The sequence below is a fragment of the Lytechinus pictus genome, unplaced genomic scaffold (genome assembly GCF_037042905.1).
Source record: "Lytechinus pictus isolate F3 Inbred unplaced genomic scaffold, Lp3.0 scaffold_27, whole genome shotgun sequence".
In the NCBI taxonomy this organism is placed as follows: domain Eukaryota; kingdom Metazoa; phylum Echinodermata; class Echinoidea; order Temnopleuroida; family Toxopneustidae; genus Lytechinus; species Lytechinus pictus.
Window position 1 is genome coordinate 926,896 of NW_026974147.1, and position 23,677 is coordinate 950,572.

Consider the following 23,677-nt stretch of genomic DNA (forward strand, 5'->3'; position numbering starts at 1 on the left):
AATCAGTTCATTAATGTTAGATTATAAAGTACAAACATATGTAACATTTGTTTGAGCATGTAAGAAATAAAGATTTGTTAAAACTTTCTTTCAGAAGAGATCTTTCAAGCATCATTAATCAAACTTTTCATCATGTACAAAAACAATTTCGGAAGCAGCTGTAAAAGTACCAGTCTTTTGTTGAGGTTAAATAATTTTTCTACATCCTCGATTCAAGGGTGAAAATGACTATTTTACTTTTTTTTTAAGAACTCATCAGAACTAATTCTAATTTGATCAAAAGCTTCATTACTATTGAAACTAGATAATTTGATTTTTTTAATGCTAACAGCCAGGGTCAAATGATAGCTTATTAAAAAACATGCCTCCTTTTTGGTCAAGACTCAACATTTCCATGAATATTTGTTTATCTTCAACAGGAAAACAGAAGACAAGGGGCTTTTAATCTCATAAAATATTAAAGAGCCCTCTAGCGATTTTTCACAATTGCCAATCGAAATAACCGGACGGTTAAACACAAACAGGAAATAATCTGAGAGGCACCTTTTAACCCCTAGGGGCTGATTCACCCCCCTAGGATCACTCGCGGACTTTTTACTTTTAAGTCTCGCACAACTTTTGAGACCAAAATTGCAACCCCCGATGACACGGTTCTGAAATTAGGCAACATTTTGTAAGTGCATGCAGACCCAAAATTGCTCAAAAATTTGAATTCGTGTACAAATCCAATGCAAATAGTGTTTTTAGCCAAAATTCATAGATGTATCATTATTTTTCCTTTTACTGATTAAAATTAATTAATTTCATCTTGTTTATGATCAAAATAAAGTCCCCGACAATATCCATTGAAAGACAAAAAAAGTCGAAAAACAAAAAAATACATTAGAAATTTAGAAAACAATAAAATACATGAGAATATAAATGTGATGTTGAATTTTTTTAAAAGTACATTTGATCAGATTCCTATTTAAGAGTTTGTGAACCAGGAGGCTGCACTCTACAAGCTCCGCTTTTTAGCAGCCTCTTCCATTTCCAACCTGATATGTAATAATCTTGAATATAATTTTTGTACACGGATACTTCAAATACATGTATGTTTTGTTTTTTGTACTTCAAAATGTACAAAGCAAACTGTAATTGTTGGAAATGGAAATAAACAAAATGAAACCAAAAATTAGCATTTTAGGGGCATAATTTAGTTATAATTAGGGCAAACTTTTGATTTCATGCACAAATTAGCAATGGGATTTTTCACAGAATTTTACCTTATAGTTCTGTAGATTATACTATTGGTAACGCGCATGCCTATTTTTGTTGCGATCAACGGCCGAGATCTCAGCCCCCCCCCAAATCTTCTTAGGCATCAAAATGATTGTCAATGATTTTCACTGACTAATATTCTCTCATTAAATGATATAGTTTCTAATAGCTTTCTTTGTGAAAATCACTGACAAAAATCTTCATATAATGCCCCAAAGGAGCAGAAAAACTAACCTTCACAAGAAGTCATACTTGGGCTGGGTTGATATCCTGGAATACAAGTACATGTGTATGATCCTTCGGTGTTCATGCATATTCCAGTCCCGGTGCATTCATTATCACCATTGCACTCATTGATATCTACAGGGATAGAGAAAATGATTGCAGAATAAGCTTTTGAACCATATTACCCAGCATATTCAATGCTTAAGAGTAAATTCTCTTGATGAAAAATTCAAATTTCCATGTTTTCAAACAAATAAGAATTAAAAAATCTTCTTCCCAAGACCTACAGGGAAAGTCAGTACTTTCCTTTGGTTTTTCGTTCAGTTTGAAGTCCAAATAACTCCCAAATACAGTTAGATTCCCAAAGTACTTGATCCTTTTTTGACTGAGTTATTGATATCATGCAGATTATTAATTGTAGTAAGGTTAAAATGTCCATGTATGTAATAATACTTACAATATATATGGTAATATAATAATAATTCTTAATTACCTGGGGTTCAGCTCTAATGAACTCTTCTCCCAGCTGGCCCTGATAGTATGTTATCATCACCCTCCTTCATTCTCATAATCAGTGCCTTACAAGTAGACATATGTTCCCATTTAAAAAAAATCTTTGAATCAATATTTAGGATGAAACCAACAACCTGTCATTCAAAAGGCAAGCACTTTACCACTGAACCACCATATCAGACCTTTAAACAATGATTTAACCTCATTTCTAATATATCATTTTTAATAGACACCTGTAAAAAACATGACACGATATCTATATTTCTTAAACTATTTAATAGATGTAGACCAAATACATATTACAGCTGATTATTTCATTACACTACATTGTCTTACAATTTCCTTACTTTGTAATTTTGTTGTAAATTTAAAGTGAAATAAATCAAAGAGTGACATACCTTGGCACTGATCACCTGAATCATTGATTTCAAATCCTTCATTACAAATGCAAGAAAATGAACCATTGTTGTTTTCACACTCGCCATTCGTACACAGGCTTGAATCATCACATTCATTAATGTCTGGAAATGGGATGGTCATGAAAAACATGTTCATGCATTAATGTTAAAGAACAATTATTACAAACTATAACAGAGGCTTATTCAAATAAAGTTCAACAAAGTGCAGCTAACAATATAGTGCACACAATCAAAGGTATATCAGATGTAATAAAATGTTGCAGGGGAAAAGGGTCATCTTTTGTCGCAATGCAACAAAATAATGTGTACATTATTTTTTTCTTTCTTTCTTTCTTTCACTGTGCATTGGGCACTCTGCCGAGTGGATATGGAACATTACAAATCCCATAGATTATTACTATTATTATTACAAAATACATTCTTTTACACTTAAAACTAGTGCAAAATTATATTCCAGATTTGCATGGGCAAACACATGACATCTTCAAACATGACTTCGGATTTCACTTAGGTCCTTGTATCACAAGTCATGTAAACAAGAAGAAATCATTATCACAACTTTGGATTATTTATTAAGACTCAAAGTTAATAAAGAATGTCTATTAGTGTAAGTGCAATTTATCTCAATATAGTTATCTGAACAATATGAAAATATGTTTCATACTTGTGTCACATCATATTTAGCTCAAGACAACAATTTGCATTGATTTTACAGACTTGCTAGCTTTTTCTAAGGTTTATGTTTGACTTAAAATTGCATTTTCTAATGTAAAAACTTATATCCAGTGGTACCCTGGAATATTGAAGCACAATCTTTTTACAGTTTCTTAGCTGTCATTTGTTAAGTGCAGATCCAAAACAACCAATCCTTCATTCCTCCACTTTGAAATTAAAGATTTTGATTATTCTGCTGGAATTAATGTTCATCAGTTCAGTTCAACTTTCAGTTCAACTTTATTCAATTCCAATATTAAAAACATTTTACAACACATTGGATAAAAACATGCAATTCAAGATAGTATGTACACTGTACATACATATTGGTATAGATAGAGTATTGAAATTAGGTAGGCCTATAGCTGTAAAAAAACATGAAGGTCTTGTTAAGACAGCTCTCTTAATAACATAAGATTTGATCAATAAATAAAAGTGGATAACAAATTCAGTAAATAAAAATGAATTGCATCTTGCACAAAGACATGATTAAGCAACAACAAAACAAATGAGTTTATCGCCAATATTTTGATTAAATTGATATGTGGAAAATGAAAAAATTACATTAAATTAAAACATACCTAAACAAGCAGTGCCTGCATCATCTTCCATATATCCTTCATTGCATGTGCAGAAGAAAGATCCAATAGTGTTTGTACAAGTTCCATTGCTGCAAAGCTCAGTATCATCCATACATTCATCAACATCTGCAACAGAAATAGTCATTATAATAGTAATAATAATAGAAGTAGTAATAACAATAAGGGTACTTATAAAGTACAAAATATTCATAATCTCTGTGTGCTTCACAGATGAAGGAATTAATAAAGAATTATTCATTTTAATTTCATTAGACTACAATATAACTTACATTATACTACGGTAGAATAGATTAAAGTTACATTGCATTACAATACATCATACATGTATGCATAAAATCACACAGTTCAATGATTGTGCTGTCACATATTTAAATCATCTGATATAGTTATGACATTAGCAATAACATTGCTGATTGAAGGATTTTGTTCATCATTTTATTAGAAGAATTTAATAGCAAGCAACAGACAATTCAATAATGTTTGTAAAAATTTAAGTATTTTACTTTCTCATCTTTATGCCTTGGTAATTATTGAGGGTGGTACATCAAGGTATTCATTCCTCTTGATTGAGCAACACCCCCGTACCGGCCCCCATCCCTTTTTTACTTTTTGTTTGTTTGTCCATAGAACATAAATCAGAATACTTGTATATCATTTTATGAATGATTTTAGCTACAAAGTGTTTTGATACCAAGTTTGAAATATATACAGATTTGAAGTTATACTTACTTGTATGTCAAATCAATAAAAGTTTTGACATTCTGATAACTTTTCTTGACAGCCTGGCTAAGGCTTTAATGAAGATTCAATGACGTGAATTATACTAAACTATCAAAACCATCTAACATACTAAAACATAAAAAAAAATCAGATTTAGGAGTCATTATGATCTTATTCCTTGCCTTGTCAAAATTAGGACTCACTAGGTAAGGAGGTCTAGTTTTGTTCTTGTTTTCCAAGAAAGCATTATAATGAGCAGTATACAAGCTGATCTATTCAAATACAATATACTACACAGTGTGTCCGAGATAGAGGAAACATTGATTCTCATTTAGTTTTTCCAAAACTAGCAATCAATTTATGGTATTCATTTGCAACATCAAAAAATTCAGACTTGTGCTGATCTAACATGAAAGGCTCACACATAGATGAGCAAGAAGACACTGAAATTTGAATGTAAAAAAATTGTGCGGAAAAATGGGTCATTTATTTTCTATCGTTCTTTAAGTTTCTTTATCTAATCTTGAAATGAGAGTAGATTTGGATTCACATATAAGTTTCTGCACAAATTGTTTCTTTGACATGCCTCAGTGTTTATTGTTTGTTTTCTCCCATGCGTAGACGACAATAAGCTTAGTCTCAAACTCAAATAAGAGATTTATCTCTCACTATCAGTGACAAGTTTGTTATTAATTCGTGTTCAGTGATCCACTGAAATAAGGTTATCTTTTCTGGTATGTGAGGTATCATAGAAAACAAGGCCCTATAATTACTGTATATTTAATTCCAGCATTGTTTATTTTTCTAAAGGTGAAGTAATACTCACCCTCTTGACTAACCACATTTTGTTGGGCAAGAGATCCAAACCGCTGGTTATCCGGAAGAGAATTGAAAAACACTGATTCTAACTCCATGTTATTCATACTCAACGTTGTGTTGACATCAACCCTGAAGTCTACATATGCATACTGACCGGTCACATTCACATTTAGTACTGTTACAGCAAGGCTGTTTAATCCAAGTTCTGAAGTACTTTGAAGGAATGAGAGCATCTGAGGAGTAAGGAAATACATTTAATGACCATGTGTGTGTATGATTTCACAGGGTGCAACTTCCCATTTTGAAACATTTTTTCTTTCTCTATACCGGTGTGTTGGCTCAGTTGGTAGAGCATCCGTCTCACAACCGGTAGGTCTGGAGTTCAAGCCTCAGCCGCATCACACCAAAAGACATTAACGCAAAATAAAACCTTTGGAACAAGATAGCTTGTGTGAAAACAGAAAAATCAAAGAAACAGATCAACGAAAGTTTGAAAAAAAGTTAGGAGCATTTGAATATTTTGATTACTAATGCTTTGGAGATCCTCCCATTGGCAACGCGACAAAGATGTGTGATGTCACTTGTGAACAACTCTCCCAGTACTTTTGTCACTTAAACTGCCTCTTTTATCACATCTATCAGTAGATCATGTATTCTTTCTATAGGAATGCATGTAATACACATTTTCAAAGAATACATCATTGATACAGAGTTTGTATCACCATAAGAAAGGGCAAAAAGAGACATTTTGGGAGTATTTTATAGTCCACCAAAGGGAAAGTTGTTCATGTGTGACATCACACATCTTTGTAGCATTGCCAATAGGAGGATCTCAATAGCATTAGTGATCACAATATTGAAATGCTCATAACTTTCTCATTATTTGTCTGATTTTTCTCAAATATTCTGTGTTCCTATTCTTTGATTTTTCTGTTTCCACACAATTCCACATGTTCCAAAGGTTTCATTCCCCTTTAAAAGATGAGAGTTGCTGATATCCTGTTTGAAGTTCTATAATTTAGGGGATAGAGCTACGTCTATCTGGCACTGCACAGTGGCTGCCGGGCCCTTGATCAATTGGGCAAAATGAATTTTCAGAGTATATCTATTTCAGATTCTATTTTGAAGAATAAAATATGGATTTTCTTTTTGTTTTCTTTCCATAATAGTCATTTTGGAATTTTTTTATAGTCAATTTGGTACAGAAGACAAGAAAACAGTGATTTCTATATAATTCCTCCATTATGTACAAGAAACAACTATAAAATGACTACAAAATATTGTTGTTCATTACGCACAGCTTAGTTTATTGTTTACATATATTTGAATAGCAGAGTAGTATGTTTCAATTCAAATGAGAGCACAAGAAATTTAGGAAGAGAATGAGCCAACATATGTCTGATGGAGAGAAATAGAAGGATGCTGCAATGAGCTATGGCATCAATGGATAACCAAGCAGATAGCCAAAACAAATCATGTTTTTCATCTACTAATTCCCTCATACGTGTAAGCAAAAACTTATTGAGATGAAGATTAATTTGCTATTACCAAAATAAAGTAAGGTTTGATATTCCAAAGGTTTGTTAATTGGAAAACAATATAAGGTTTATTATTCAAATGTTTTTTTTTATACAAAACAAAATATGAATTGAAGTTTCGGAATAAATGCAACAAAGGTTTATATTAAAAAACCCTTTCTCATTTTTTCAGACGAATGGACATCTTGGTTTGTGCAATTCACCACTTTCGGAATAATGAGCGTTTACCAAAGTGTAAATGGTTTTTAGAATTAGGAACATGCATAAAAAATCTACATTCACAGGATTTCATTCATACATTAGTAAGGAGTTTTAAAACTATTTCAAGAGTTAAGTTCATTCATATGCATTTATTTCGTTCGTATATTAAAAATAACATTTCCAAAACATATTGGAATATACAAGAAATAAAAATAATTTATGAAACGAGGAAACAGCTTAGAAGGCAGAGAAGCCTTATTGGTGCTGGCACCAATAAAACAAAATACAAATTATACACACAAAAAAAAGAAAAAAAAACAACTTACAATCAATATACAACACCTAAAAAAACTAAATACGTAACGTAAACAAAGTGAATATGGAACATATGATCGCCGGAAAGTACAAATTGATTCAATTGCTAACTTACATCTGCTTCAAATTGATTAAGATTTGCAGAAGAATCAAGAACAGTTGGGCTGGCTGGAACAACAAGTCCCAGGATAGCTTCAAATCTCACTCTCAATTCCAAAGATAATGAAGCTAAAAAAAAATTTAATCATAATGACAATTATAGTACTGATAATGATGATAATAATAATGATAATAAGCTACATGTAATAATAATAATTAGATAAATTAAGAGAATGATATGAATAATGATATATTATTGGTATATAATGTATTATTTCCATTTCATACCCACTTAGTCACTCCACATTTTGTTGTTCTAGAAAATAGAGTTTTGTTCATTTGAATATCTACATTATTCAAGTCTTGTATGCATGAATCATGTGAATTGCTCTGCATATAAATTTAATATAAACATTCCAATAGACCAGTTCGTAGTTACTCATGGACAATTTTGGTCACATGACCTTTCATTTCTTTCATTATGATAGGCAGATTTCAAAGCAAGATATTACGTTAGCTGGCCTTACATAGCAGGGTGAAGAAATTGAATAGACCAGGTGACTAGAATAGCACACCAATGAACACTTTATGAAGGTATTTGTTGCATTCCTACTTTGAATGCATATCATAGCATGTTGCACAATGTACTTGGCAAACTGTGAAATACCAGTCGTTCGTCATGTTCGTGGACGCATTGTTGTTTTTTGTGGATGTAAATGAAAACCACAATTCAAAAGAATACATGAATAATCAAGACATCAAAGTTGGTGCTTATCTCATTAGTTTTTAAACCACCATGTCACTTTAGTACAAATGACCTTCCTCTGATCATGCATAGAAACTTTTGATCATGCACAGAAAGGAACTACGAACTGGCATATAGGCACGTTGTGGACTAGTGGTTATGACTCTCGTCTTTCAATCTGAGGGACATGGGTTCAATTCCAAGCCATGTCATGTTTTCCTTCAGCAAGAAATTTACTCACAAAGTGCTGCACTCAACCCAGGTGAGGTGATTTGGTACCCTGTAGGAAGAAATTCCTTGAATGCTTGAGCGCCTATATGGCAGCCAAGCTAAAGTTGGGGTAATAACAGTAACAGGGCCCGCTAGGAGAAGAGGAACTGAAGTGGGGTAATAACAGTAACAGGGCCCGCTAGGAGAAGAGGAACTGAAGTGGCCACCCTGGGTAAATATGCCATTATTATTATCATTATTATTATCATACCCTAGATCGTACACATCCGAAATGGTGTACTCATACCATGTCTTCTCCAAACACAACGACTGCTGAAACTAAACTTGATTAGACGAAGTAGTGGTGAATAATTTTAAAAGAAAGATTTTCTTGATATCAAGGATTTATTGCTGTCTTATTATCATTATCATTAATCTAGTTCCAATCTAAAGCACATGTTTATAAAAGCAAGCTGAATGCCCTGAAGTGAGCTATTTTGGAAAAGCTGAAAACTTCCCAATCATACAGAATGTTTGTGGATTTTATTATCAATAATACATAAAATGATTGTAGCAGCTGGAAATTTTTAGCACTTTTATGAAAGAGGATACAAAGAGCAAATTTAATTACCCCTGCTATTGCTCTATATATCACCTTTATCACTATTACTCAGTGCATTCAATCCTACCAAGTATCCATTCACTACACCAGGGTTAAGGGCAACACACTGTTAATAAATTCCATGGCTGGGATTGGAACTCAGAATAGATAAGATTGTAAGAAGTTATGGCTATTGTAAATTAATGGAATATGTATTTATTTTGTTTGGCTGGAAATAGGCTAAATCTTGTCGAGATTGGTTTATACTGTACATCAGAAGCGAGAGATTTTCATTTGTAATTTTGTTATTGTCATGAGAGGGAGTTCTAATTTTTGGACAGCATATGAAAGATGTTGACATGCCTTTGCATCAGGTCATTTATGATTTCATTTGTTTAATTAAATTGAAGGTTGAACCTTGCCACTTGTCAGAATTTAACAATGCATGGTCTCGCAAGCGGGCTAATTTGTGTGTCATTGTGGTCTGTGGAATGTTATTACGTCACTTACAGCTACTTACATGCTCGTATGAGCAATCAAGCATTTCTGACCAAATCATTTGGAACATAATTTTAATCCACAAAGTGCAAAATAAATTACCTTCACAGCTTCCATCAATTTCAGTGAAGTTTTCGCTGCAAATACACCTAAAACCTCCAACAACATTGATACAATCTTCACTGACTGTACAGTTGTTTGTACCATCGTCACACTCATTTATGTCTAAAAGAAGAAAGATAATTTAGGAATTCAACTCAATTCAATTCAATTGCAATCAATTCACTTATATCACAAAATCTTCACAAAATAGCCAAAATTGCCGATTAGAATAAGTTCATATTTAAGGAAGAGGAAAATGAAGGAATTTATAAAAGAAAGAACAAGGCAAACGCCAAGCGTTGTCTTGCCTGCATATTGCAGTCATGAAGAGACTGCATGTCAAAACTACATGTATGCTATATGACTTAGATGGACCTCTGTTACGAGTTTGGCGATCCCACCTCGAAGCTATAGAAAGTTATTGTGTGTACAACACAGCACAGTGCCAGTCATGGAAAGTTCATTGACCTTTCAACTTAATCAAATTCAACTCACATTCGAACTTGACCTGCACCTTCAAGAGATGGACCTCTTGTATGAATTTGGCAATCCTACCTCGAAGATATAAAAAGTTATTATGTGTACAACACAGCACAGTGCCAGTCATGGAAAGTTCATTGACCTTTGACCTTAATCAAATTCAACTCACATTCGAACTTGACCTGCACCTTCAAGAGATGGACCTCTTGTATGAATTTGGCAATCCTACCTCGAAGATATAAAAAGTTATTATGTATACAACACAGCACAGTGCCAGTCATGGGAAGTTCATTGACCTTAATCAAATTCAACTCACATTTGAACTTGACCTGCACCTTCAAGAGATGGACCTCTTGTATGAATTTGGCAATCCTACCTCGAAGATATAGAAAGTTATTGTGTGTAGAGCACAGCACAGTGCCAGTCATGGAAAGTTCATTGACCTTTGACCTTATTCAAATTCGGCTCACATTTGAACTTGACCTGCACCTTCAAGAGATGGACCTCTGTTATGAATTTGGCGATCTCACCTCGAAGCTATAGAAAGTAATTGTGTGTACAACACAGCACAGTGCCAGTCATGGAAAGTTCATTGACCTTTGACCTTATTCAAATTTGACTCATATTCAAACTTGACCTGTGCCTTCAGGAGATGGACCTCTGGTATGAATTTGGTGATCCCACCTCGAAGCTATAGAAAGTTATTGGGTGTACAACACAATTGTTGACGACGACGACGCAGACGACGCCGGAAATAGTGATACCTGTGTCTCGCTCCGCTACGCAGGCGAGACAAAAACAAGGATGGATCCATCAAATCATCACTATTTTCACAAGTGTCCTCAGAACTACAAATCTACCAAAATTATTTCAAATGCTTTTATCTAAACTTAGATGTTATACGTCTCACAAACTTTCTGAGCCTACAATGGTCTCATCCGATTTAGGTATATTGTACTCTTAAATATATTCAATCATATACTTGTATAAAGCCCTGTAAAATAGATGAAAGAATACATGTTAAAGGCCTATTTATCTTCAATGTGCCCTGACCCTGTTTGGATGATTTGTAAAAACAATACAACAATGAGCAAATAATCATATCACTACAGGCATTTCCCTTACAAATAGGGCATACAAACAGGTACTCAACAGCAGAAATAGCTATAAAATCAAATGCAGTCACCGAAAGTAGTTTATGCATTGGCACTATAGACTGTGGAGAAAGTTGATGAAAGGAAATGATACATTTTGATGAGATTTATCAAATTGTAAGAGTATTAGAAAGGAGAGATAATTGATTAATTAGTTGGAATATGATTAAAAAATGATTTACCAATGCAAGATTTGGGTGTGTCATTATCATACCCTACGTCACATGTACAGTTGAAATCACCATCTATGTTAGTGCATGTAGAGACATCAGGGGGACAGGTGTTTTGAACGGTGTCACATTCATTAAAATCTGTAAGAAAAAACGATTTCATTCATTTCATTATTTCACTCATTCGTTCATGCATTCATTCATGTAATCCTGTACTTAACATATCTGCAATTATATCAATAATAAGATTTAAACAGCTCTTAGTACAAATGTTTCTTAGTACTGCTGCTACCCCTTCCCCACTTTAGCTTTGGTGCGAAAAGGGCCTGTTTTTCATCTTTGATTTAGCTCATTCATCAATTCATTCAATCATTTATTCATTTACTTATTCATTTATTCCTAAATATCAATTAATTGAATTGCTCAATTAATTACTCAATTAGGTATTTATTAAATGAACCATCAATTGATTATATGCATATACAAATTCATTTATCCATTTTATCATTAAAACAGTAATTTTGGCTCAAACCTAAAATCCTTAGTGCAACAAAACATGAAACAAAATTAAAGAAATTAGGAAGAATACTGACATCATGGAATTTCACTCATAACACTATTTACAGGCCATAATAATTCAACTACAAAAAATATGACAAAGTGTACAAAGCAAAGCAAAATTCTGAAGAGCTAAATTGTGCAATGTTCATCGTGTGTTTCCTAGCTTTATCTCCATGGATATTTATGATTTTTCTTATATTTTCATGATTTACAAATGCTTCATCACATGTTTTGTACATTTCACCAAAGAAAACGGAATGTGACGTTCAGAAAATTGAAGAACATGGAAATGGTTATTAAGCTAAAGCCGGGGTAATAATAATAATAGCAGGGCCCGCTGGTAGAGCAGTTTTCGAAACTGAAGTGTCTACCCTGGGTAAATATACCTATATTATCATTATTATTATTATTAAGAAAGCAGAAAAGTAGGATCTCTAATCAAACAAAAGAAAAATTCATGAAAATCCATATTGTACTGTTTGAAATAGAAATCTGAAACAGAAATACTCCCAAAAATCTTTTTGCCCAATTGATTGTGAGCTGGCAGCAACTGTGCAGTGCCAAATCAACATTGCTCTATCCCTTAAGTTGATGCACGCCAAATGTGAGGCATTATTAAGATGTCATCTTACCAGTACAATTACTGTCCACAGACTCTTTCAAGAAACCTTCAAGGCACATACATTCATAGGATCCGTCAGAGTTTACACAGGTGCTAGAAGGTCCACAAAACTCAAGGATGTCATCACATTCATTACGATCTACATGAACATGCATAAGATAGAAAAGAAAAACATAAATCTAAATATCATTTATATGAATTTATTGAAAGCTAAATGAGTATAGAGTAACTGAGCATTCATAATCACCACTGCCATTAGCAATTTAACAAAGGTAGATTAATCTTCAGTAGTTTGGGGCATATATAGTTCATTTCAATTCAATTTCATTTATCTCCACAATTCAATAAGAAAAATTATGGCACAAATAAAAAAATCAAGGAAACAATAAATAGACATACTTACATATCTATATACAATAGCAATGGGTAACCCAAGTAAAGAACATTTACAAATATTAAAAAGTGGAGGACAAACAAAAGCCCAGTGCTTAAATGGGAAGTTCACCCTGACAAATAGTTTATTTTAAGAATAACAGAAAAAATAATAAAAAATATTGCCAAAGGTTTGAGAAAAAATCCATCAAAAAAATTAAAAAGTTATTAGAATTTAAACCATTTGATTTATTACATCATACATGTATGCGAGCAGCATTCCTACATAGCGAATGGTAAAAAAAATCAACAAAATGTTATTGTCTCAAAAAATTTAAATGGTTTTTACTGTACCTTTTGTATATTAATAAACAATAAATCATTTCAGACCCGTTCATAAATAGAAAACAAAAATAAGTCATAAGAAACCATTAAAAAAATGAAATTCATGCATTTTATATTACATAACATATGGGGCAGCTGCTTGTTTATGACGTCACAAATCCAAAAATTAAAATTCTAATAACTTTATTAAACTTTAACGGATTATCCTCAAACCTTATTCATCAATATTTTTTATTATTTTTTCTGCTACTTTTACAAAAAACATTTCTTCAGGGTAAACTTCCCCTTTAACAAGGGTTTGTCCCAATCAATATAAATATTACATTTGATATTCAAGATCATAAACAGACAACAAAGCAAAAAGCCATTCAAAAATTTAACATACAATTAGGGAATACATTCTTTACAGAATAAACAAAAGTGTGCCTTCCCTGATTAAGAATATCAGCAATAAGTTGCATTCATGTGTTATGTGCACCTATGTGATACTAAGTGCAAAAGTCACGTCTTCATAACCACAGTAGGCACTAATTGGAGAGAAGCATATTTAAAGTCCAATAGAAGATAAAGAAATATTCTGTTGTGTGAACCAAATGCTGTGAATGGAATCTACTCAGATCCTCAGCTGAAAATCATAAACCAAGAAAATACACTTGGGCAGGTTTATTAGAATTGCTTGAAAAAGACTAGTCTACCCAACAGAATGCCATGTTGTTTTTGTTTATTACTCTGAAATTACTCATCTATCTATATTTTGACACATTGATAATTTTAATTTTTAATAGATTTACAATCATCTTTAATAATCTTTATGGTGGATTCTGTTTAAATTCATTTTACGATTTTTACCAAATCTGGATATGCTGATAATAATGCCCTTATTTCTTGAAATACAAGGAATTCCACTCATGGCCAATCTAGCAATCATCTACAATTCATGCAATATTGGCCCAAGCTCAAGGATTATCACTGGTATCCCATTCTGAGCAATTATATACAATCTAAATTTACATTCATACTATAAAATAACAGATGCATACCTGAGCAATCATTAGTCCCATCACCCTCGTAGCCCTCATCACATTCACACGTGAAGTTACCAGGAGTGTTTACACAAGATGCGAGTGCATGACATGAGAACAATGCTGGGTTCTGGCACTCATTGATGTCGATGCAACTCATATAAGGATCTCCTTGGTATCCTAATTGACAGGAGCATGTGAACGAACCATCATCGTCTGTACAGTCAGCATTTTCTCCACAAGGCATTGAGTCACATTCGTCAATATCTAAATCAAATATAAACACAGAGTCAATTATAATATTTTGTTATTAATATCACTACTCTTACCTACTTTATATATTGTGCTCATCCACAAAGGAGCAATATTGTTCACTTTTTACACGCAATAGGCCTACTTCTTAATCTCAGATAGTCTAACACTAAAGGAACTAAACCCACTTGTTGTAAGTTGGTCTAAATGCTGTTTGATCTTCACTAACACTATCTTAATCTTCATCCATATTCTGAAAATGGGTTTAATCTAAACTCTGGTCAAAATTTGTGGTTTTACTAAGCAAAGCCTCATCAAAATCTGTCTTTAACATCACATTGGCAAGATAAGCATGGACATGGAGAGTAACAGATCAATAACCTGATTTCTGTCATACAAGGACTTGTGACTGACCCTCTCAACATAATCCATCATTTTTCCTACAGGAAATTTGCACAATGTACTATTGTAAACAAAGAGGAACCACACTGAATTGTCTAGACAATGATGCATTTATAGATAAAAACATGTATTTAGACGTTGGTATTGCTGGCTTTCCATAGTTACAGTTGATTGGATCAACCATAACTATTTGTAAGAAGAGAATCCTTCCAGACAAAACCTTACCCTAGCAATGAATTTCAGGACTGATATCTATGATAAGCTGCACTGATCTATAAGTTGAACTTATCACAAACATGAACTCATCAATTGATATGTTTTGTTTCATAAGGCCCAGAAAAGATAATGCCTTTATATGGCAAGATGCTTGTGAAATTGTTCAATTCATACTACTTATTTTCACAAACTTCAAGATTTCTTTGCACAATTTAACCTCATAAAACTAATCAAAAACTCTTTGGTCACAATAAAATACATTGAAAGATACCAAACATTCAATTGGTTCAGAAAGAGACCATTTTCTCTCAGATTTTACTTCTACATGTACATTATTTAAAAAATAATAGGCCAATAATTATCTTGATTCAAGTGTTAGTAACATCCAACCATGTCACCCATACCATATTATTATGCTCAACCAGCATAGTTGGACATGCATACATTTTTACAGGGTCAGCACTGGCTAACATCTAAAATTGTAACCATTTTTTTAGAACAGGTAATGATATACAATGGGCCATTTCAAGTTTGGTGTTAACCTTCTGGGTGCTGGGGTTTGGTGCTGGTTTCTAACCCTTTTATTACACCAGGAGCCCATATCATAATGACTTAAATACATGCCAACTTGCAAATATGGTTATCACCATAACAGGGCTTTTATTAACGTTTCCATGGTATTTACAATAATTGTATATCGTTATGAAATAGGATTGGACTTTAAATTGAAAATGGTACTTTGAAGTGAAAATCACACTCTTTGTTAAGCTATCTATCACATGATTGAGATCAATTATTTTTTAATAGAGATAGAAAAGGCAGTTGCATTTTTCAACACCAACCTCAGCACAAACACCAAACATGGAATAACACATAGCATTAATAGGATAAAATGGTAATTAAGATCACATTACTTTCACATGTAAGTCCATCTCCTGAAAAGCCAGGATCACAAAGACAATAGAAGCTTCCATTATTGTTGATACAGTCAGCATTCATATGACAGTTATTGCTTCCAAGTTCACATTCATCGATATCTATTAAAGAAATTAAAAAGAAAGATATAAATAAGCCCTTTTCACAAATTTTTTTTCTCAGATTTCACCTCTTAGTTTACAATACATTTAGGCCTACATCATTAGCAAGAGCCTTTTAGCAGTGCATTTAATAAACATATTTTTTTGGTAGGCTTCATTTGCCAGTGCAATAAAAGGGCACATTACACAATGTGCCTTAATCTGATAAATTCATAGCCTATGCATAATTAGCCCTTTCCACACGTACTTCGCACCAATGCACACTTGGTGCCATGTGAACTTCGCATTTCACACTCAACAAACAATGCATTGTTTCCCTCCCTGAAAATAATTCAGTACAGATGGGTTCATGGTCCAGCGCACAAAGAGTTAACTTGCTGCATAATATTGTGTCATACTGAACGGTGGATAATGATCATTAAAACTTATGCTAATATATTTTATGGCTTTTTTCCTGGGATACAATAAATATCATACTCATTATCACTAATCTTGCACCTTCTCTATATTTCAATGATATTTTATTGATACTTTCGATAAAACATTCAAATATAAATCAGTAAGGATACATTCATAGATTTTGTGTTTGCACATATACAACAAAATAAGTACAGGTACTTTGCATATTACATAAGAAATGGTTAGTATAGAAAGTTGGAGTATAATAGATAATAAATCACAATCATTTTCAGCAGTGACAAGAAGTAAATATTGGCATAACACATTTTCTTTGGTGGAGATGTAGTTTTCCTTTCCTTTTTAACAATGTGCAATTCTTCTGTGTACAAGAAACTAACATTCATTTGAAAGTCAATGCTAGGCTTATTATAATTATTTATAAATAATGATAATGATAATAATATACAGTTCTTGTAGAGCGCATATTACATTATGATTATAACGTCTCTGTGTGCTTCCAAAGGACTTGGATATTATTTCTCCCGGCTGTAGTTTGGCAGCAGTAATTACTCAGATTACAGCGCAGACGTATTTCAAGGAAAATCTCTAGTTTTTGTATACAATACATGTTACATTTATATAGCGCATTATATTGACATTTCAATGCACTTTATCATTATATTTCTAACTTTATATAATTCAGAAACCCTTAAACATGTATTTACCCTTTAATTGAAAAGAATTGAGATAGTTCCCTCTTCATTTTAAATAAATATTCATAAAAGTGTTTGCTATGTATAGACTTGACTTATCTCAGAAAGTATTCGACATTACTATATCGTCTTTTAGAAAATTAATTTCGTCTACATGAAATTGAATAAAATTTTTATCCTTATTCTTTTTTTATAGAATAGTAAACTCCTTTCATAAATAATAATTTCCACTTATTTCAAATTGATCTTTAAGCAAGTCAGAGTCTTTTTAGAGAGCCATCTGATGACATAATGTGATGCCGGGTTATTACCCCATTATCAAAGAAAAAAATAATTCTTTTGTTGAGCTGAATCTCAGAATTGTTCTAAATCCCTTACTTGTTGAATATATTAGAAAGAGTAACTTTTAAATTAAAACATCTCTGTTAAGTGTCTGTGTACTTCAATCAAATAAATCTGTGAATCTTCATACCAACACAATTGAATCCATCTCCAGTGTATCCAGAATGACATGTGCAGGTGAATGAGCCTGTTATATCTGTACAATTTGCATTCATGGAGCATGGAGTTTGAGACATGCACTCATCCACATCTGTAGGAAGAAGTCATATTAAAGAAAAGTATGATATTAAAGTAAGCCCCAGCAACAATTAAGAGGATGTGTTGGAAACAAATTTGAAATTTCCTCACATCTTCCATACCAGGGTTCCATCTTACAAACAGATACGATTGATCCACTCAACGATATGAATATCCATTATTATCATAATTATTGGTAATGAAAATTTGCACAATATCCTTTTTAAACAAACAAGAATGCATGAGCTTACATCATATCTAGAAAACATTTTTAACAAACTTGCATTTCAGATGTTGGTGTTGTTGGCTTTCCATAGTTGTAGTTGAAAGGATCAATTGAAATTCTTATCAAGATGGGACCTAAAACTATTAAAAACAAAGTCCACCCCAACAAAATGGTGATTCCAATAGAAAGAGAAAAATCATAAAAGCTTTGCATTGGAAATCAAAACAAAATCAGATGTATAATATCAAATTTATGACATTGGAAAGTTTGCTTCATTTCACAAAACAGTTATATCACATCCTGGTTGGCATGCAAACGAGGTTACCAATTACGTCACCCATTATTTCAATACTAATTATAAGAAATATGAATTCATAAAATTATAAATACTATAATTTCCTACTGATTATTATGTAAACATACATGTACATAATAGTTTGATTCTAGCTCCTTGACCTTTTGCAATTACAATTGTTGTAATGTATTGTGATTTCATGAAGAGTCTCTTTATTGTCAAATCTGAAAAAAACTGAAATACTGCATAATTCACCTAATAAAATACAAAGGAAATAGTGCATGACATCGACTCTCATACTTTGCACTATGTTGCGCATAAAAATGTTCTGTGAAAAAAGGCAATATTTTACCATTTCATAAGTTAATTATTTTACATCAGATATTTCAAGATTTTCAGCGTTGTGCTTGTTTACTTTTTAAATTTCTAATACAAATAAACTTTACGTTGGGGTGGACTTGACCTACATACCCAGCGATACCAATAAATATGAAAACTTCACATTTTATATATTTGCAAATACTTTCAGACAATATTTAAAAAAACATTTTACATACAGTACATTACACAAAATCTTCTAAATATAGTATGATCAGTTTAGTGATCATCTTCTTTAGTCATTTCTAGGTTTATCTTCATTTAAAATATACAGATTAGCATTTACATTACACTGTACCTATAAATCTTCAACACATTTGAATGATAACAAACAAGAAGAAAAAAGTCTTTGATCACTGAACATCAATTCCCTTCAAAGATCAAGCCTCAACCTCTCGTAATATCAAATCATGAGTAAATTTGTTCCTAACAGGCCTGGGTAACAAACTCTACTTCATGATCATTCTCTTCTAAAGCTAAAACGTATTGCAAACTGTTATATTTTTTACATTGCATTTCCTTAACCCCATACTATCCTTAACCCCGGACTATCCTTAACCCCATACTATCTTTTATTGGATTCACACTGTCTTTCTTAAAGGACAAATCCACCCCAACAAAAAGTTGATTTGAATAAAAAGAGAAAAATCCAACAAGCATAACACTGAAAATTTCATCAAAATCGGATGTAAAATAAGAAAGTTATGACATTTTAAAGTTTCGCTTAATTACACAAAACAGTTATATGCACATCCTGGCTGGTATGCAAATGAGGAGACTATGACGTCATCCACTCACTATTTCTTTTGTATTTTATTATAATGAAATATGAAATATTCTAATTTTCTCCTCATTGTCAAGTGATGCAACGATTAATTCCTCCCTGAACATGTGGAATTAGCATTGTTTAATACTATATGGTTCAGACAAGTTGGTCCTTATTGTCAAATCTATAAAAAATGAAATATTGTATAATTCAAACAATAAAAAACAAAAGAAATAGTGAGTGATGGACATCATCGACTGACTCACCTACATTGTAGTTGTGCATATCACTGTTTTGTGAAAAATAAGCGAAACTTTAAAATGTCATAACTTTCTTATTTTACATCCGATTTTGATGAAATTTTCAGCACTATGCTAGTTTGATTTTCTCTATTAATTCAAGCCAGCATTTTCCTGGGGTGGACTTGACCTTTAACCCCATACTATCTGCTTAGCCGGGGTTAACGCCTTAACCCCGGACTATCCCACAGCTCATGAATATTGATGATTTTACCATTCAGAGCATGATTAACGTGCAATTTTGACTTCTGTGATTGGCTATTGCTTAGCCCCACTTTTCCTTAGCCCAGTTTCGTTTCACACTGCATCTCTTAGCACTCTTAGCACCGCAATTGTGGTGCTAGCACAACAATAAGCCGGCTTACCCTGCTTTTTTGCAGGGCCAAATATTACCATACTATTTACAGTGCTAGCCCACTTTGCTACAACGTAGTGTAAAACCAAAGTGGGTTAAGGAAAAAAAGTACAGTGTGAAAAGCATATGTGTGTACCTTTACTAATGCGTATTGCAAACTGTGTGTTCCTTTACTCAATTTCTTGGTGTAAAGGAAAAAAAGTACAGTGTGAAAAGCATATGTGTGTTCCTTTACTAATGCTTATTGCAAACTGTGTGTTCCTTTACTAAAACTTTTTGCAAACTGTGTGTTCCTTTACAAAAACGTATTGCAAACTGTGTGTTCCTTTACAAAAACGTATTGCAAACTGTGTGTTCCTTTACTAAAACGTATTGCAAACTGTGTGTTCCTTTACTAAAACGTACTGCAAACTGTGTGTTCCTTTACTAAAATGTATTGCAAACTGTGTGTTCCTTCACTACAACTTATTGCAAAAATGTGTTCCTTTACTAAAACGTATTTCAAACTGTGTGTTCCTTTACAAAAACGTATTGCAAACTGTGTGTTCCTTTACTAAAACGTATTGCAAACTGTGTGTTCCTTCACTACAACGTATTGCAAATTGTGTGTTCCTTTACTAAAACTTTTTGCAAACTTTGTGTTCCTTTACTAAAACGTATTGCAAACTGTGTGTTCCTTTACTAAAACGTATTGCAAACTGTGTGTTCCTTTACTAAAACGTATTGCAAACTGTGTGTTCCTTTACTAAAACTTTTTGCAAACTGTGTGTTCCTTTACAAAAACGTATTGCAAACTGTGTGTTCCTTTACAAAAACGTATTGCAAACTGTGTGTTCCTTTACTAAAACGTATTGCAAACTGTGTGTTCCTTCACTACAACGTATTGCAAATTGTGTGTTCCTTTACTAAAACGTATTGCAAACTGTGTGTTCCTTTACTAAATTTTTTTGCAAACTGTGTGTTCCTTTACAAAAACGTATTGCAAACTGTGTGTTCCTTTACTAAAACGTATTGCAAACTGTGTATTCCTTTACTACAACGTATTGCAAACTGTGTATTCCTTTATTAAAACGTATTGCAAACTGTGTATTCCTTTACTAAAACGTATTGCAAACTGTGTGTTCCTTTACTAAAACTTTTTGCAAACTGTGTGTTCCTTTACAAAAACGTATTGCAAACTGTGTGTTCCTTTACAAAAACGTATTGCAAACTGTGTGTTCCTTTACTAAAACGTATTGCAAACTGTGTGTTCCTTCACTACAACGTATTGCAAATTGTGTGTTCCTTTACTAAAACGTATTGCAAACTGTGTGTTCCTTTACTAAATTTTTTTGCAAACTGTGTGTTCCTTTACAAAAACGTATTGCAAACTGTGTGTTCCTTTACTAAAACGTATTGCAAACTGTGTATTCCTTTACTACAACGTATTGCAAACTGTGTATTCCTTTATTAAAACGTATTGCAAACTGTGTATTCCTTTACTAAAACGTATTGCAAACTGTGTGTTCCTTTACTAAAACTTTTTGCAAACTGTGTGTTCCTTTACAAAAACGTATTGCAAACTGTGTGTTCCTTTACTAAAACTTTTTGCAAACTGTGTGTTCCTTTACTAAAACCTATTGCAAACTGTGTGTTTCTTTACTAAAACATATTGCAAATTGTGTATTCCTTTACTACAACGTATTGCAAACTGTGTATTCCTTTATTAAAACGTATTGCAAACTGTGTATTCCTTTACTAAAACGTATTGCAAACTGTGTGTTCCTTTACTTAAACTTTTTGCATGCTGTGTGTTCCTTTACAAAAACGTATTGCAAACTGTGTGTTCCTTTACTAAAACTTTTTGCAAACTGTGTGTTCCTTTACTAAAACCTATTGCAAACTGTGTGTTTCTTTACTAAAACATATTGCAAATTGTGTATTCCTTTACTACAACGTATTGCAAACTGTGTATTCCTTTATTAAAACGTATTGCAAACTGTGTATTCCTTTACTAAAACGTATTGCAAACTGTGTGTTCCTTTACTTAAACTTTTTGCAAACTGTGTGTTCCTTTACAAAAACGTATTGCAAACTGTGTGTTCCTTTACTGAACTAAAACTTTTTGCAAACTGTGTGTTCCTTTACTAAAACCTATTGCAAACTGTGTGTTTCTTTACTAAACATATTGCAAATTGTGTGTTAATACATGCTGTATATACTCAGGGATATTTAAAACTAAAAATGGGCAATTCCATAAAATGATCAACCTTTTTGTACGTCCGACCCCCATTTTTCTCAAGTCTTACTTCACTGCATATTAAATTGACCAAGTCATGGTCATTTGAGAGCATTACAGACTGTCAAAATTAGAACCAGAATTCAAATCTGAAAATTTCATGAAGGTCCCACGTATAGGGGGTTGGACGTACATATTTTATGGAATTGCCCTAATGCAATCATCTTATTACTCATTTCAAAAATAATTATAAAAGAGAGATTCGACTTAGGTCTCAAATAGTGTTATATCTATAATCTTGTCTTTGAGTATATTCCTTTGTTAATTTTCAATCACAATTAGTATCTTCAAGCACTCAGCAGATCTCCAAAATTAATTATAATCATTATATTAACTTTTTTTTTCTAAATAAATATGGTGGCAGTGGTAATATGGAGATTTGACAAATAAACAGATATTTAGAGAAAATATTGAAAAAAGAAGAATCTTGTTGCATTACCAATACATGTATTTCCATCTCCCATGAAGCCAGAATTACAAGAACAAGTGTAGTTTCCTTCAGAGTTTATACATGTAGCATTCATATCACAGCTATGAGAACCTAGTTGACATTCATCAATATCTATCAAAAAATTGAGAAATAAACAGAAAGATGTCAATAATTAAATTTCATGATAAATGTGCACAGTTTGTACCCTACATGCAATGCTAGTCCTTCATGTTTATCCTGACAGATTGGTGCACGATAGTGAACTCAAACACTTGCATTAATCATAGTATTTACAAACCTCATTTAAACCCTACACATTTCCTGCGATCACTTGTAGTTCTACTGATTAATCCTGCAAATTGTATTCTTGTAAAATTGAATATTTCTTTGACTTTGAAATTATTACATATGGCCCAAGCTATCTTGTATATAGGAAAAAGTGCTTGACCCACAAGCCTCTCAAGATATTGTTATGTATTATGTAGTTTCACTTCCTGTTATCCTACGTCATTCACCTTCACTTCAAGGAACAAAAGTTCTAAGAAGTATGACTCATAACCCTGATAAAAGGCATGGTGGCTTAGTGGTAGAGCACTGGCCTCATGAACAAGAGGTCATGGATTCAATACTCAGCAAAGACTTCCAAAACAAGGAACCTTCTGCCTTTCTTGCTCTTGACAGGGGTAATATTATGCAGGGCCTGTTAATAAATAGCTTTCATAACTGAAGTATTTACCCTGCATAA

The 23,677-nt window shown here is 32.7% G+C and overlaps 1 protein-coding gene across 5 annotated transcripts in view; it reads right to left on the reverse strand.

The window, feature by feature from the left end:
• LOC129268042 (fibrillin-2-like) overlaps positions 1–23,677 on the reverse strand; it is a 180,535-nt gene that overhangs the window by 105,045 nt on the left and 51,813 nt on the right. For 3 of the 5 annotated variants that reach the window (XM_064115326.1, XM_064115327.1, XM_064115325.1), the window contains exons 27-38: positions 22,942–23,064; positions 17,799–17,918; positions 16,092–16,214; positions 14,326–14,574; positions 12,579–12,707; positions 11,398–11,526; positions 9,582–9,704; positions 7,442–7,554; positions 5,280–5,505; positions 3,713–3,838; positions 2,397–2,519; positions 1,495–1,620 (exon numbers count right to left, since the gene is read on the reverse strand). In XM_064115326.1, coding sequence (XP_063971396.1) covers positions 1,495–1,620; positions 2,397–2,519; positions 3,713–3,838; positions 5,280–5,505; positions 7,442–7,554; positions 9,582–9,704; positions 11,398–11,526; positions 12,579–12,707; positions 14,326–14,574; positions 16,092–16,214; positions 17,799–17,918; positions 22,942–23,064 — 1,710 coding nt within the window. The remainder of the gene's footprint in view (positions 1–1,494; positions 1,621–2,396; positions 2,520–3,712; positions 3,839–5,279; positions 5,506–7,441; positions 7,555–9,581; positions 9,705–11,397; positions 11,527–12,578; positions 12,708–14,325; positions 14,575–16,091; positions 16,215–17,798; positions 17,919–22,941; positions 23,065–23,677) is intronic. The other 2 variants (XM_064115330.1, XM_064115329.1) reach the window with 2 other exon arrangements.